The 17698-nt window shown below is 42.6% G+C and overlaps 1 protein-coding gene across 2 annotated transcripts in view; it reads right to left on the bottom strand.

The window, feature by feature from the left end:
- The window catches only part of COL5A3 (collagen type V alpha 3 chain), a 187783-nt gene that overhangs the window by 20632 nt on the left and 149453 nt on the right, over window positions 1-17698 (bottom strand). For both annotated transcript variants that reach the window (XM_066593557.1, XM_066593558.1), the window contains 16 exons: window positions 16946-16999; window positions 12423-12476; window positions 12234-12341; window positions 6777-6866; window positions 6606-6659; window positions 6377-6484; window positions 4258-4365; window positions 4110-4163; window positions 3197-3250; window positions 2944-3051; window positions 2383-2436; window positions 2250-2303; window positions 2120-2173; window positions 973-1026; window positions 424-531; window positions 68-121 (listed from right to left, as the gene is read on the bottom strand). In XM_066593557.1, coding sequence (XP_066449654.1) covers window positions 68-121; window positions 424-531; window positions 973-1026; window positions 2120-2173; window positions 2250-2303; window positions 2383-2436; window positions 2944-3051; window positions 3197-3250; window positions 4110-4163; window positions 4258-4365; window positions 6377-6484; window positions 6606-6659; window positions 6777-6866; window positions 12234-12341; window positions 12423-12476; window positions 16946-16999 — 1170 coding nt within the window. The remainder of the gene's footprint in view (window positions 1-67; window positions 122-423; window positions 532-972; window positions 1027-2119; window positions 2174-2249; window positions 2304-2382; window positions 2437-2943; window positions 3052-3196; window positions 3251-4109; window positions 4164-4257; window positions 4366-6376; window positions 6485-6605; window positions 6660-6776; window positions 6867-12233; window positions 12342-12422; window positions 12477-16945; window positions 17000-17698) is intronic.

Raw genomic sequence — 17698 nt, 5'->3', positions numbered from 1 at the left:
GATCAATATTAGTCAAAATATACATTCCTACACATTTATACTTAAAAGACATTCCATATGTTCTTACTGTGATTCCAGGTTCTCCCCGTGGTCCTGGGTCTCCAGGAAAACCAATGGGACCCTACAATGAAATATTTCCATAAATTCAAGACCTACAGGACACTGAACACCAGCAAAATCATGGCCGAATTTAAGATTTCATGTACGCAATCCAACACTTCTAGGTTGAACCAGTTTCTAGGACCATTGCAATTACACAAACTATATATTGAGTAACTTTGAAAGATTTGGGTGGTTACTGGTCTAGTCCAAGAGAATTCTGTAAGGCACACCAGGTTGACCAATCAAGGTCTTCATGATGACCACCCCATGTTCTCTTACAATACCGTCAAAATTAGTGTATGGCTCTTTGGGGCATCTCACCAAGTTTCCTTTTGGTCCATCTTCTCCTGGACGTCCCTTCTTTCCAGGTGGACCGCCTGCACCCGATAGTCCTGATTCTCCCTTTTCACCAACATCACCTTTGCCTCCCTGGAAAAAACATCAGTGTCTGTAGAGTCACAACATCTAATAAATAATTCTTGAGATGTTGTATATGACGTCACTAGAAATAACTACAGTTTTTACTATAAGGACAGATTCACATGGGTGTAAGAATAATTCTGCCGTGCACACATGCAGCGTATTTGCACGGCCGAAATGCACTTACGCCTGGGTTACACTGATATTGGTGATTATGGTATGTGCAGAAATAGGTCATCCAAGAAATAGCTTGTTATTATACTAATAATAGTCATGATGAGAACAGTAGACTGGACTGATGGGCAAGGATGATGCTAAAGTGTGACCAGCTAATGAGTGAACCAACTGTATAGACAACAGATTGTAAGGATGACTATTATATTATGGACCCAGCCAGCCACTGGTGAAGTTCTATGGAGGAATCCATGAACTATCTTCTTCATTACTTACAGGGGGACCTGGTTCTCCCGGCTCTCCTGGATCTCCAGCTTCTCCAGGCTCTCCCTGTAAAAGCAGTATCACTCGTTAGATAACATGTAGGATGATTCACCCTATATTTCTAAACAACTGGTCAGTTAAGCTCCTTGTACACAACACGATTATTGTGCAAATTGCTCATTAGATCAGGTAGTTTCCACGATAATTGTGCTGTGTGAACGCATGCAGTGAAAGACCAATTGCTGATCGTATCTTTCATGTACAGCATAAAATCATTGTTTGTCTGTCGTTCCATCATGCAGTTTAAACAGACGGTCGTTCATCTATGAACGATTGCCTGTATACTGTGAATGGAGTAGGGCAGACTAGAACAATCCCCGGCCCACTGGGCTTCCATTCACTGAGCGATGCTACTGGTGTTTAAATGCACAGGAGCAGTCGTAAAAGGGGCATTAGTTGAAATGATCTAGAACAATCAACTGTAAAGACAGAACAAAAATGTTCAGTGCCTATGATGAATCCCAGTGTTTGGCCATGATCCTGCTGGATCTGACCTCTAATGCACAACTAGTGGTGGCAGGGCAACCAGTACCCGCTGATGACGTCAAGCCCTGGCGACCTATTTTAAAGGAAATTGGTCTACCATGCCTTTCCTGAAGATTTGCCTCACTCTTATTCTTGTACATACTGATACTGGTCGATTCCTGATTGACCCTGATCTTGATCTTGACCTTAACCTTGTTGGATAACACTTCAGCCTTGCTATTGGAATTCTTCAGCTAGTACTTTTTGTTTTAATCTTAGCTTTGACTCCTTGCTGTCTCCTGACTATGCTCATGTCTCATCTCTAGGACCGTCCCATCCTGACCATTGTCCTGGTGAAGGCTCCTTTCTATGTTCAATTAACTATTCTAGGGACTCCAACCTGGGAATCCAACCAGAAAAGTCCATATGTCCTTGATGTATATAAGAGTGAAGCATGGAGAGATTCCTTAGACTCCAGGCTAGCCATGGCCAAACCACTTGTGGCTTAGACAATCCATTTCGGGTGAGAATCATCATACCAACTATCAACCTTTGGCATATTGCATCTTAAGATATTTTTCACAGACTGAACTCAACAATCCAAAGATTGTTCCAATGATAAACTCCAACCCACCTTTTCCCCCACAGCTCCTGGCTGTCCCAAGGCACCTGAATTTCCTGGGGTACCCTGAAAAATGAAAACAAAATGGTCAGGGCTGGAATAGTTTAGTTTAGTTTTTTCTAAGAGGCTTAAAGGTACTTACGTCACCACCGCTGGGTCCCATAGGACCTCTTGGACCCATGCTTCCAGGGGGACCCTGCAGTGAAAAATTTCTGTTAAACTTTTGTTGGCTCGCAAGACCACTTTATTGAATCTGTTTACTTTAACGCATGTACCATTGGTCCAACATGTCCAATTTCTCCTTTCTCTCCTGGAGGTCCAGGCATACCCTATAAAGAGACAATTCTTATATTATACTGAAATTCAAACATAGTCTATGCCATAAATCATTTTCTTTAATGGCCCTTATGGAGATGACCATTTAAAAATAAGATACATTAAAAAGGTTTGAATAGGTCCTGATAGTGGTGACAGGGGATGTCTTTTTGCATGGAGAATGAAGCATTGCATATAGAATATGGATGTCCATTGTTATCAATGGACTCTGGTGCAATCCATAGTTGTGGGCCATGTTTGATATGATTCTTGGTTTAGGCTAATAATGGGTCCTACCCTCTAACAGATCAATATGCTTCTACAGGATATAATTTGTCACTAAGTATAAAAGAGGTTTAGTAACAAGTAGGGCTTGTTCCCCTCGCTCCACGGTCCCCATAGCAACTGCCTGGTTGGCGTCTGTGGTATGTACCCTCGACCATGCACCTAATCCATGCCAAACAAACTGCGCACAGTTACTTTTCAAGGGACATAAATTGTAAAGAATTACAGTAACTTACCTGCAGACCTGCTGGACCAGCTGCACCAGGGAACCCTCTTTGACCTTCATCTCCCTTTTGTCCTTGCATTCCTAATTGACCTCTACGCCCGGGTTCTCCATCTTGGCCCTATGGGAAACAATATGGTGATAAATGACTCTTCATTACTTGCCATTTATGTTTGAAGAAGCTTATAAGCTCAGTTTGGATTCTGTTGTAGGAACTGAATTACGAATAACGTGCCTATTTGAGAATAAGAGGATTTTCTACTTACTGCTTGACCAGGGTGTCCTATTGGACCTTGGACACCAATGGGTCCCGGAGGTCCCTATAAAACAGAGCATATAAAGAGTCAGGTTTACATAATGTCTGGATGATATATAGATTATATATATATCATCTGCAGTCAATATAAACATATATATGTACTGCTCAAAAAAATTAAACAAATATTTAAATCAGATTTCGAGGAATTAAACATTCATGTTGACATTCTTTACTGATACAAGTTGTGCAATTCGTTAAGAACAAGATGGCGTATCAACGGTCAATGGAAAAGAAAATCATCACCCAACTGAAGGGTTAGATTCCAAATTACCCAGAAAATCAATGCCTCTGGTGGATGCCAATTAAGCTGTGTGGTGCTGGGCTGTGAGGAAAGGTCCCACTACAGGATGTCGGACCCTCATGCCACCCTCATAGAGTTTGCATGACAGTTTGGTCACAAACATGCAGACCAGTAGCCTGCTAGAGGACATTGTGTTGGGCCCTGGTGGCTCCTCCTGTTCCTCCAGTCCTGATGCTAGTTGATGCCCTGCTATGGCCCCTCCAGCTCTCCTCATGTAACGGCCGTGTCCTGGTATCGGCTCCATGCTCTTGTGCTGGAGACACAGTAACCCTTCCTGTGCCCGCGCGTATGGATGTACCATCCTGGAGGAGCAGGACTACCTGTACAACCTGATTGGGCTACAGGTAGCGCCTTGTACCGGTAGTGACAAGGACACCAGCACAATGCAGAACTAGAGGAGCACCAGTAAGGAGAGAGGAATTGTCTCCAGTCACTTTTTGGGGTGTCTTGCTGTTTCCTCTCCTCCACTCCTGTTGTGACTTTCATTTGTATCAAAGCAGATGAAACTGATTCGCTTTCAAACTGGACAGACTGATATCCGAGCAGTGCTTATACTTACGTTATCTCCCTTATCACCTTTACTTCCTTTCTGTCCAGGGCTGCCCATTTCTCCCTAAAAGTAGAGAAGAACATTCCTGTTACTATTCACCTTGTGCAAACCATGTTGAAAACTAGTTGACAAAGTTGTGCAACAAGCCAGAATATACCTTATCTCCATCATCCCCAGCAGGTCCAGCTGGACCAGCAGGTCCTGGTGGTCCAACGCTTCCCTGTGCACCATCCTGACCAGCTCCCCCCACAGGTCCTTTCTCGCCCTGTGTAGTCATACATGATAAATTATTCATGATAAATACTATAATATATCTCATCTTAATCCATTAAAAATCTATTGTTCTCTTATCTTAACACAAGCCATTGTAAAGCAATTCAAGGTGTAAATAAACACCCTGATAGCGCGGCACACCATGATATAATGTCATCTGAACAAGATCCAAAGATGTTATCCAAAGTATCAATTGAGAGGATAAGATAGGAAATTCAAGTTTCACCTGCTTCCACTTCTCAAAAACATTTATCATTCTAGACAACACAAATGCTTAAAGTGGAAATCCACCCACAGATGATTTTCCTGCACCTTCCTGCAACTTTTCCATAAGTTGTATTGCTTACCTTTCCATTGGAGACGGTGATGTGAACTAGACGCACACGATTCACACAACATGAACTCAACAACAAGAAGGTGGAGTGACTATATCCTTGTTGTAGAAAGCAGCCATGTTTTTTCTACTCCAGTTCAACTCTTTTAATACTGTATTATATATTTAAGGCGGTTTTTCAGGCAAATACTATTGATGATCTGTCTTTAGTCATCAGCTGGGGTTAAGTTGATCAGCTGGGGTCCACCACTTGGAACAGCAGCCAATCAGCACCACAACACACAGGGGTATGGAGTAGAAGAAGTTACCTCCGACCACTGTGTAGTGGCCAGTGCTCGTAATTGCAGGCTGGAGTTCCATTAAAATCAATGACAGCTGTGCCTGCAATTACCAGAGCTGGCCACTATGCAAGACTCAGAGTCATCTGCTTCCACTCCATACCCAATGTGTTGTGGCACTGACAGCAGGCCCCCGATCAGCTGATTGGCCGTGGTCCTGAGCAGTAGACCCCAGCTGATGTACTATTAATGACTTCTCCTGAGGACAGATCATCAATAATATTTGCCTAGAAATGACATCAATAGGTCGCGACAGAGAAGTATCTCTAATGCAGCAAGACATTTTATTAAGCATCAAGTGGGTTCTGTAACATGTGATAAAGTTGTAGCAATAGAGAAGATTAGAAAACCCAAACAGGGGCTTATTGCATTTATCACTTATGTACATATGCGCTATTTGACTTGAATCTCAAACATGAAACCATGTTACATTATTAGCCAGGTTCACATTGTAAGGCTGCTTTCACATCGGCGTTAGGGTCAGTTCAGGGTTTCCATCTTCCTGCTCCATTTTGGAAATAGAAACTGGAATAAAACGGAAAAAAACACATCCGTTTTTTCCCAATTGATTTCAATAGGGTTTCAAAAAAAAAAAAGGAAAGCTTCATTTTGCTTCTATTCTGCCAGGTTTCCTTTTTTTGGATGGAAAAATAACACAGCAGACAGCGCTATTTTACCGTTATAAAAAACGGAAAGCTCATGGAACAGAAGCACACTGAGGCCTTTCCATTTACTAAAACCCATTGAAATCAATAAAGAAAAGAACGATCCATTTTTTTCAGTTTTATTTCAGCTTCTCTCCTTCAAAAACGATGCAGAGAGATGAAAACTCTGAATTGACCCTAACGCAGGTGTGAAACCAGCCTAACATTGCACTATTTCCTTGCATGTGCTTTTTTTGGATTATTTTAAAAAGATTTGTGTATTTTTCAGTTGTATATAATATTTCTAAAAGATGTTTTTTTTCCTGGAAACTTAGACACGGTCCCTGTTTAATTAATGAAACATGGCGACGACCACTTTCTCCATTGGTTCATGTCATGGTTAAATATAGTAGTGCTGTGTTTCACAATGTACGCTATGAATAAGGTCCCTGGTCTGAAACGCGTTGGTACCATTACTGCTCCAGTTTGTGTCATTTTTTATGAATTTGGACTTCTGTGTTACTAGCTACCTATCTTGTCTGCCAAAATGTAGCCAACATCAGCTTAGATATGGCCATTCAAAATCAGGAGGATCCCTGGCAGATGCGTTTGGAAGATGTCCTCCAGACTGTGATCCCGCATTCACTCATGTTGCCATCCTCCACAAAGCACACTAATGTTACTCACTGGATTCCCCTTCTCCCCAGCAGGTCCTGGTGGTCCTTGTGACCCAGGACGTCCTGGAAGGCCAATTCCACCAGCTGATCCAGAGGGCCCTCTCTCACCAACGGGACCCTGTGTACAGTTTCAAAGTTAGATGTTGGTTAGATTTAAAAAAAGGTCAAGAGGCTACGTGTGGATAAAAATACATAAGTAACAAAGGCAGTCGTTGGTTTCTAGATATTCAAACACCTACGATAGCTCCAGGTGGACCACCGGGGCCTTCTGCTCCTTTTAAACCAGGTGTACCCTGCAAAGGAAAAAAAGCAAACAGGAGCTTATGGTGAGGGAATTTTGAAGTGAAATTTTCAAATTTGGAATGATCATCTCCAAGAGGTTTCACATACACACACTCAACGATACTTACCGCCTCCCCTCCTAAGCCACGGCCGCCTGGGAATCCTCTTAGCCCTTGAGGTCCAGGTTTTCCTGTATTTCCGACAGGACCAGGGTCACCCTGTGACAGAAGAGGATATACATTACTTGGAAAAGGTTGGAGACGAGATAAGAAAAATGAAAACACAGAAAAAGATTACTAATTACTTTGTCCTCTTTTTATAATCTACTTTTTAAGAGAAGTTCCCCAAACATAAGTTAATCACAGTTTGTATTTCTACTAGGATCGATTACATGTAACCTTCAGCAGAATCTGGCAGCAAGTATTAAATCTCTCTGTAGCGCCACCAAAGGGGAAATTAAGCATTACATTTTGCACTTTGAAATCAATGGGTTATTCAGGTTACACATGGACACGATAGTCCTCCAGAGACGGGCATCCTCTTTGCAGCCGTTCTCTGCTATGGCTAACAGATGGGTCATCAGTGGACTTACATACGGCTGGTGAATTATACATTCCCTGGGGGTATCACGGGGCACTCAGGGTGCAGCACTGATAGTTACATAATAATAGTCTTATTCATATGCCACCAACAGCCCTCAAATTCAGCTTGGGTACATCAAGTTGTCCTTTATGGTAGAGTTCCCTACAACTACATTGGTGAATTATTCTCTTTCTTATTGGAGACCACCCCATTTTGCTACATTGCAAGCTGGTTGTGTTCATGGCTGGTCTTATTCATGTGTGACCTGTGTGTTTGCATCGGGCACTGACCACCGGCTTGTAGAGGAACACCAGTCTGGAGGCGATCCTCCCCAATAGGTCACCCTGGCCAGATGATCTTCCTCCGTGTGGCAGCTTCTTGCATAGCTACATGAACTATTCCTCTCCTGGCTCTGTCTCCTCCCCTCTGATCTTCTGAGGCACCACTATCAGCCCATTGGCACCCACTTAACACAATTGCTTAGTTCTGCTACTGTATTTATGCACTAAACATGTTTCTGGGGCTATATTTAAGTTATGAGCAGGGTTCTGGTATTGTGTCTATGTACTGAGGTTGGTTCTGGCGCTGTTTTTATGTTATGTGCTTGGTACTGGTACTGTATTTATGTTAAAAGCATAGTTCGGGTGCTGTAGTCATGTTATGAGCTTGGTTTCGGTACTGTAGTTATGTTATATGTTTGGTTCTGGTACAGTATGTAGTCACTGTGCTGTTCTGGTGTGGGTATGCTGCCATCTTGCTTTCTGCGCAAGCGGAATAAAGGCTGACTGCCTATCAGTGCAATATTTATTGTTTTTTTTCTTATGATGGGCGGAGACCGAAGAAAACATTCTGCACAGCGTGCCATCTAACTGGTTGTATTTGGAGAAAAGATGGTAGAAGACTCTTGCACATGTCTTGATAGTTATCATTTTGTTAAAAGTCCGTCTTACGGGGGTTATTCTAAGATTTAATCTTATACCCTATACACAGGATAGGGAATAATCGTTTTATTAGTGGGGGTCTGACCGCTAGGACTCCAACCAATCACAGGACCTGTGTCCCCTGTTCCCCCATATAAATGGAGAAGCGGCCAAACACGAATGCTATACTTGTTTTTTCTTTGGTAGTCCCATTGAGATGAATGTAATGGCAGTACGTATGCTCGGTCATCACTCCTTTCATAAGTGGGGACACAGGACTGGTGATTGGTGGGGTCCCAGCAGTTGTACCCCCAACTGATCAGACAAACAGAATAGGGGATAGGTTTAAATCTGGGAATAACCATTTCAAGGTGGCCGATGGACTCAAGTAGATGCTACAATTTTTAGGATCCTACAAACGTTTAATACTCTTGTCACTGTTTACTCAGACACAGCACTATGTATATGGTTGTGGCTGTGCCCGGTACTGCAGCTAAGAGCAGCCTAAAGAGATTCTGTCACCAGTTTCGTGAAGTTTGACTTGGAACTGAGCTCTGTGTTACAGCGGCAGGCCATGTCGGCTGCTTCCTGCCCAAGACTGATAGCTCTCTACCCTTTTGTGTACAGGCAGAGAACTGCCACTTGGCATGCTGCGGGCAGGGAGAGATCGTCACGACCTGCCTCCATTCCATTAATTCCATTCAAGTGAGTATCATTTAGCTTATCAGTAGGGGTGCTGTAAGTTGGACCTCCCAATCAGACAATGACAGCCTATGCTAAGGTTAGACCATCAATACTACAGTCTCAGTAAACTGCTTCAACATGTGTATTTGCTTGAGCGAGGAGACCGTGGGGGAAACGTAATTGTCATCTGAAAGATATTTAGCCCATAAACATTTGAATTCTCTTGGCCGGTTTTACTATGAATTTTGACAATTCTTTTAATTACTCAGTCGTGTCCAAAATCTGTGATGATCAGTCAAAGCAGCGGAAAAAGGTTCAAGTAAAACCATAATCCATTCACAACCTCCACTAAGATATCAAGCTTAAAAAATGGGTTCTTAAAGATTTAACACTGATGGCCCATCAACGGGGGATTGGTGGGGATCCAACCTCTGCAAGATTGTGTTGGTGAAACGGGTAATAAAGTTACGTTCAAGCTGGAGGAATGAGTATGAGATATGCCTGGAGGCCTGATCCCAAAGTTGGAAAAGTGGGACACTGCTCTCATTGACAGCCCTCCATCCAACCACCTGTACAACAGCGCCATTCTCATCCATGTAGCCGTGTATGTGGCACAGCATGCCGCTGCTCCCTCTGTGCTCCTTCTTTGTCCTCTGCCCTGTGACCGACGCTGTGTCCGCTTCTCACCAGGTCCCTGGCCTCTGCGTAAAGGTAGACACATGCTCCTACCTGCCTTTTTAAAGGGCTAGTGTGCACTCTCCAAATCACAGTTGGAGCGGTAATAAGTGAAAAATGGGGTTCTCCAAGTGCTTTCTCCAGATCTAGCCCTAAGCCAAATAAATGTGCGGCAAAGCAGGTCCATGTTTGCTACCTAACAGTGTGGTATTGCACCATAGTGCCAGCTCAGCTTCACACACTTGGTTGAAGTCAAAAGGGTTTTCCGACCTTTAAAAAAAACTTGCCTCTGGGTAGGGAATGGCATATAAAAATGAAAATAGCCATTGCTCACCCATCCACTGTACCTCTGGTCCACGTGCCATTCATGCATCCACTGAGGCCAGCGATTGGCTGCAATGCACATGTGAGTCACGAATGTGATATCATTGTTTCCTGTTTTTGTGGGGGCCGGAGCAGAAGCAACCAGATCGGTGGTCTTGGACCAGAGGCACAGTGGATGGACAAGGAATTACGATTGTATTCTTTTCGGCCATTCTCTATCCGTAGCAAGTTTTTTAAAGGTTGTAAAACCCCTTTAAAGTGAAGTTTCAGACATGACCACACAAATATGGATGGCGCTGTGTCGGTTACTGTTATAAAAAGACTGTAATCCTTCAGCAAGAATTGTTGCCTCTTCCTTCTGATTGGTAGATCACAGATCTCACATGGATTGACTCTACAACTAAATATACATATCATTGCTTTCCTCTGGGTTTATGTCTCCTACGTAGTTTTTGAACATACGAGTTTAAGAGTGAATGGAACTTTGGATAACATTTTATAAAGTTCCCAATGGTCTTATTATAACATCTGTTATACTGTATGCTGCCTTCTCGGAGATAATGAGGAGACTATTCTCTTGCCAGTGGTGTTGTCACGTTGTGGGGGTGTACATGTTTTAGTGGCTATAAAGAGAAGGGAAAATCTCTCAGCCGTAATTAGATTGCAGATCGCGTCCCTATAAATTGGGTGTTTGGAAGTTTTATTCAAGGAATGAATTGTAGATCTTCTCCTTCTCCAGAGTACAAAAAAAGCGCCATATCTTAAAGGAGGGTCGCCTTGGTTAAACACTCCGACACAAGCCTCAAGGGCGATCCTATGTAACAGACTCAAGGCTATATGTTTAGTGGCATCATCTCTGTGTGAAGTTGATTTTCATGTGGGGAAGTTTGTATTTATGGGAGTTTTGCTTCCTTTTATGTTCTAAGGGCCTTCTTACACTGAACGAGTCTTTTAGTTTTGTTTTGTGGTTGGGTTAGGGAGAGAGGGGATCTGCAGGGATTTCATTTTTTTTTTTTTATCGTCATCATGCCTTAAACATCAATTTAAACAATTGCCGGATTAAAACAAAAAACCTTCCAGACTGCAAAAGCCTCTTTACCCGTCTGTGGGGTTTCCAACTCACCAACACTACCCACTCATAGATTCTGCCTATCTTCTGTTATGTCAAACTTTAAGAGATACATGAACTGGTCACTACATTATGAGACAACTTGTTTTAATATGATAGCCAATCCGAAAAGTAGCAGAACTGCAAGTCACTTGAATTACCTAAAATAATGTTTTTGTGCTGAAAAATTCCTCTAAAGTGCTGGGCACTAGAGGTCTCCCTGCCTTCTAGTTCATAGTCCACTGCCTGTTGTTAAGTGAAGTTTGTCTCTAGGAACAGAGATACAAATAGAGCACACAGAAAATGGAGAAGGGTGAAGATTCATTCGGCCCACAGACATCTAGGGAGAGCAGAGGGAAGGAGGAGGCTATTGCAGAGTGAGAGAGATTCATACAGATGTGGCTAGAGATAACTGTAAGTGATTTACAGCCACTTAAATCACATCTACTCTGCTCAGTACTTCTCTAGTGTCCTCCATGCTTATGTTATCTATGTGTGTACTACAGAGAGTTTATATATAGTGTACAGAAGATATAGCAGCTGGTCTACACCCTCCAGCTCAGAGTAAGCTGAAAATTACAGATGCAGCCCATAGAGGAGCAAAATGATGATAAATGCAGAATATAAGGCATATTACAAACACACGGTTGGTTATTCCAAAAAGTCATCTGAAACAGCAGGTAAGCTTTAAGTCTCATGTTTTTCAAAGCCCCTTCTTAGAATAAGGTGGAATGTGAAAAGTACCCAACTGGAGAATGATGAGGATGAACTAGCATATGGTATCACTCCCATGTTTGCTCTTCAGTCTAGAATTTGGGATCCTTGTTTGTTTGATAAAGGTTTTCTACTAAAGACCAGACATAACTATATCCAATGTCATGTTCTATAAAACTTTGATATCTTTGGCTGCAAGGGCATACATACCAGCAGAGGCATAACTTGAAGCTTCTGGGCCCCAATGCAAAACCTGTAACTGGGCCCCCAACTATAATGCTTTATTCATAGTACTGAGCTCCCTATATGGGGATCAGAGGCCTCATTGGCCCCCCAAGGCTCCTGGGCCCGGGTGCAACTGCATCCCCTGCATCCTCTATAGTTACGCCCCTACATACCAGAGAAGGAGGCAAGGTGTTATCTGTAGTAAGATTTTTGTAATTTTTATGTTTGTGAAACCCCTTAAAAATTGTAGGAACATCATCAAGAGTTTAAGTCATTAGGCTGTGGTTGTCTTCATACACATCACATTACATTTGAGTTGTTTATAATGTTGTCCATCTGGAATAGCTCATTACCTTTGCACCTTCACGTCCAGCAGCACCTGGCAATCCATGCTCACCGGGAGATCCAGGTGATCCTGGTTGACCTCTCTCTCCCATTGGACCGGTTTCACCAGATTTGCCCTGATGGTAAGATCTCAAATCATCATGTTTTTCAAGGACAATGGAAACAACATACTAATTTTTTGCACATATCACACATACCTGTGGACCTACAACTCCAGTTGGCCCTGGAAGACCTGTTTTGCCTTGGAAACCCTGTTACATAGGGTAGGAAAAGAAATATGTAATTTTCCAACTGGTAAGTAAAAGTATACTGGCTAGTAATATAGACACTGATCTTCATCTCCAATGTCCATCTACACCCGATCCTCCTAAGAATAAGAATTAGGCTTGGGCTTCACAGCTGTTATATGGATGGCATCTTAAGTTGCACATTTCAGTAGCAAAATATGCAGCAGAACTTTCAAAGAATTGGCCAATGAATAGCACATGATTGTGGTAGTTATGCAATGGTTATACAACATCTACCATTGCGTTTCTCAAGGAGAACGAAGACACTGGAATCAAGTGGTGTAGATTGTATGACACATGCATTATGTCTACTTCGCTAGATGATGCCCACAGACCAACTGTGACCAGCCGTAGATGACACATATCCAGAAATACCTGACTAAAGATGACAAGTCTTCAAATAAAGGGTATGTATCCACTCACTGCCAAGGTCATCTGGGCTTCTCATCCCAACAAACATATACTGTACATGTTTTCATCAAGATTGTATGGTCCTAAAATGATGATTTGCTACTATTGGGAAGGGCTTACACCCAGGCTACGAGAGTTCTCCATTGCCAAGCAAGGGATAAAAATTGCTATGTGGACACTTTACATAGTTCAGGAAAGTCACAAGGTCACGTAGTTTTAAGATCACAGCTCAGTAGTGTATTGTTTTGTGTGCAAGAGCCCCAACTCCATTCAGTGTTGTGGAAGGATGCAGAGTTAATGGACAGAAAAGTGTGCAAAGACTGATACAGTCGGTGGATTACACAGATCAGGGAGTGGCAAGGGATCTTCATACAGAGCCTTATCTGTATAGTGCATAGTGTTGCTACCCTGCCTGCCTCAGGGGCCTTTACTTGGCCTGATTATCGGGCACAAACATATGTTAGTCCGGTCATTGGGCTGTCTAAATTGGCAGTGATCAGCCAATAAATGAGCAAACCCTCTTTAATTGGCTGATAGTTGCTTTTAGAGATGAGCGAGTATACTCGCTAAGGCTAACTACTCGAGCGAGTAGAACCTTAGCCGAGTATCCTCCCGCTCGTCTCTAAAGATTCGGGGGCCGGCGGGGGGCGGGGAGCGGTGGGGGAGAGCCAGGAGGAACGGAGGGGAGATCTTTCTCTCCTTCTCTCCCCCCCTGCTGACCGCCGCAACTCACCTGTCACCCGCGCCGGCAGCCGAATCTTTACAGACGAGCGGGAGGATACTCGGCTAAGGCACTACTCGCTCGAGTAGTTAGCCTTAGCAGGTATACTCGCTCATCTTTAGTTGCTTTTTAACAAGCATAAAAATGCTGGCTGGTTGGCTGCATAGTCTTCCTGTGTGAAAGGAGGGACGTACAGTCGAACAATGATAACTCTATGTGGACGAATGATTGAAGCAAAACATTCAGCCCCATACCAGCAATTTGAGGTCCATGTAATAGAAATGTAAATGAGCGCTGATCAACATGCTTTGCTGATTGGTGCTCTTTACATTGGACCAAGCATCAGCTCATATAAAAGGACTATTATCTTGATCTCCAACCTAGAATTTGTTATAGCACCGCCTTTTATACTAACATTCCGGTATCCATAAACAGTGCTGTCTATGGGCCACTCTTCCTTTTGGAGGAGTCTTTAGTTTGGCCAACATGAGCTAATTTGCCTATTTTTTTCCCATGGAGCATTGCCTGAAAAATAAGTCTTCGTACACCTGTTGTGTCTCTTTAATGTGAAAGAGTAGCCCTTTGATCCCTTATCAATATATGTACAGGGGGTGGACAAAAATATGGAAACGGCGTACAAAAATGCAGGCCTTAAAATTAGTCGCAACTTGTCTTATTGAACTATGATTTATAATCCCATGTAACTTAAGTGAAGGTATTATCACACAGATGCTGCCAGGAAGAAATGAACATTTACCCGAACAACAAGGTTCCATTGGTCAGGGTTTGAATGACTAAGCTGCTTTTACCAGCTGGCTCCTAAAACCACCCAGAGCAGGGCAAGAAGTGAAGTAAACATAAATTTGGCAGGAAAGGGATCAAAAGGGCAGCTCAGTACTACTGGTTAAAATCTCATGCATTTTGTACGGTGTTTCCATATTTTTGTCCACCCCTTGTATATATCAGTAGTATAATAGGCTTGTTTAAATTCATGACCTGTAACATCAGAGAACACAAGGTCATATTACCTTATCACAATAGAGAAAAGCCGGCTCCCTAAAAACACTTTTATTCCCACAAGTCCATAAAATGACATATGGTAGGTAGCGTGTAACACCATGTCAACGCTCAGACATATTTCGAAAGACACTTCTTTCTTGATCACAGCTAACAAACTCACATGATACTCCCCCTTGGAATCAATTACAGACCAATCATTATACATTTAAACCATCTGGGCGCATTTCCACAAGCTTAATAGCGACACCCAAAACAAAGAAAACCCCAAGATTTCTTTAATAAATATACAGCAAATCATTTGTAAGATTTAAACCCCCTGATAAGCAAGATCCCACTTTCTAAATCCAGAATGTCTATCTGCTAAGGAACAACTTTCTCCAATTCCCTCCTATTAAAGGCTCGGTCACACGAGCGATTGTTTTTTTGGCGCATGAATAGGCGCGTAAAAAATGTATGACTGAGGCTAAAAATCGCACATAAATAGTGCGAACCCATTGAAAGCAATGGGAGAGGATTGCTATCCTCTGCTGCGGCTGTGACAGCTGCAGCAGAGGATTCCTTGGATATGAACCCCTGGATGCTGTCACATTGATGGGTTGCACCTTGTTGTCACTGGGGCGGGTAGCAGCAGTGCCGGCCCCATTGAAAACATATGGAGAAGATCGCGCTCCTCTGCTACTGCAGTGATTGGTCACAGAGCTCAGCCAATCAGAGGCAGTGCTTCCAGGAGGCGAGGATTTTTCAATCCCCGGCCAGAAAAAAATAAAGAAGACCAGTGCCAAGGACCCGGGAAGAAGACGCGCCGGAGCCAGACAGCGCTTCTAGGTGCTGTATTTTTTTTTCTTTCTGCAGCTTAAGGGCTTTGACGGTAGGTTTTTCTACTGTCAAAGTTGCCATCGCATGAAAACCGCATTTTCGTGCGATGTGATGCTCCACTTTTTTAAACAATGTCCTATCTTTTGCAGGCATTATTTTTTAACCGCTTCTAAAAAATGTACATGTCAATGCTTTCATTGGAAAGCACTGGTTCTACTGCAGCCACTTTTTAGCGCGGCTCCAGAGAGCTGCAACTCCTGAGGCATTATGGTTCTTTTTCTCAGTGTCATTAATATGCTCCATAATGAGCCTTTTTAACTTGTGAATAGTGCAGCCTGTGTAAATTACATGACAATTAGTGCAAAATATGTTTTTAATAACTGCTTTACTAACCCAATTGATGACATTTTTAATAAACTCTGATTTTCTATCATCACTTTTAAAATGTTTTACTTTTAATCCCGTATCTACAAACTCCGCATCTAGAGCAACCGCATGTATAAACCCCTACTGGGATAATCATCAGAATTATTAACTGGTGAATGATATCCAGACTTCTCGTAACCTCGAGTTTAATCCTACCAATCAATGTCAAGTCAAATTAAAAATCTATTGTCGGAGGGCAGAAGTATGGGTGTTCTAAGTGAGAAAGAATTAGAATATATATCTGTCTACCGAATATCCTTTAACCCTTTGCAACCCAATTTTGGATTCAAGGTTTCCTAGGGGGCTTTCTCTTTCTGCCATTATACAATGGCGCCACCTACTAGCTAGAGCAAGTACTGCAGTATTGGATATGCTGGAAAGGCCCCCGACAACAGAGCTGCCAGTAATATACAGTAAGAATACCCTGCCGGACATCTTTCAACATCGGAAGCTGTGCAGCCTTCAATCAGAATGTCTTTAGACGTCAGACAGTGGATTGCAAAGGGTTAATGTCTGTTTTTTATGGATTGCCAAAATGACAAAAAATAGTATTTCCTCTTCCCCTTTGACCTATTATGGCTGGTACAAGGTCTTTAAATGAAAGAAAAAAGTGGAAATGTGCCCAGATGGTTTAAATGTATAATGATTGGTCTGTAGCTGATTGTAAGGGGGAGTATCGTATGAGTTTGTCAGCTGTGATCAAGAAATAAGTGTATTTGGAAACGCGTCTGGCGTAGACATGGTGCTACACGGTACCTACCATTTGTAATTTTAGGGGTTTTTGGAATAAAAGAAGTGTTTCTAAGGAGCCGGCTTTTCACCTTGAGCAGTTGAAAACCTTCAAGCTAAAACGGGGTAAATACTAATTACTGCCCAGATGAAGGTAACGTTGTGTTATGTATTTTGGAACATATTACCTTATAATTCTCATCTACCTACAAAAAACTAAACAATGAAAACAAAAACCCCCAACATGTAGACTTCTTGTCCAAATCTTTTTCAACAGGATATTTCACGGTATACAGCGTATTAAACTCACTGGCTCGCCTCGTTGTCCGCCATGTCCAGGTAAGCCATCTTTCCCAGGGCCACCCTGATGAGAAAGCAGTGATATCAATTAAGGTGTACATTGAGAATTAGCACTTCGTAGCTAAGGGGTTTCAGTAGAAAAATAGAAAACTACTTCAAATAGCACTGTGGACAATCCATTTTTGTTAGAATGCTTCCCCCAAGTTGATCCCAAGGTGTCCTGCCGAGATGTAACAGCTACTACCCTAGTCACATTGTCCAGAATTCTGTTAACAGTAATGTAACATGTTCCTTTAAATTAGGGGAGAAGTGGGTGATCCGAGAAACCAGAACAGGAAGTTGGCTGGCACCATGTTGATGGCACAGTTGCGCTTGACATGACATGAAAAGGAGACGCTCCTGCCCTTGAGTATAGAAGGTGGCAGCGTGAACCTATCTGCTACCTTGGGCTACAGTAAGTGACTGAGAGCAGAGTCTGGTTTAGTGTTCACGGTATGGAGAAGTAAGTAAAGCTTGTGTTCCATGGGTTTTTAAGGGTTTTCAAAGGCCACCCACTACCAGCTGTCTCCAATGAAACCTGTTAATATCGGATTACAATGTTGAATAAGAAGTTTCCATCAAAATGTGGAATTGCTGTGACACCATCACAATGTCGACCCTCTAATTCAGAGTTTTTCAGGAACTATGCTCACTTTGACTGAGTGTTGATCTAACAGGGGTCAAGGTTCCTGTTATCTACAAAGCAGAAAGACATCCAGAAAAA

Source organism: Eleutherodactylus coqui, chromosome 2 (assembly GCF_035609145.1).
Source record: "Eleutherodactylus coqui strain aEleCoq1 chromosome 2, aEleCoq1.hap1, whole genome shotgun sequence".
NCBI lineage: Eukaryota > Metazoa > Chordata > Amphibia > Anura > Eleutherodactylidae > Eleutherodactylus > Eleutherodactylus coqui.
Note: the sequence above shows the minus strand (reverse complement) of the source record. Positions and strands in the feature narration are given on the sequence as shown.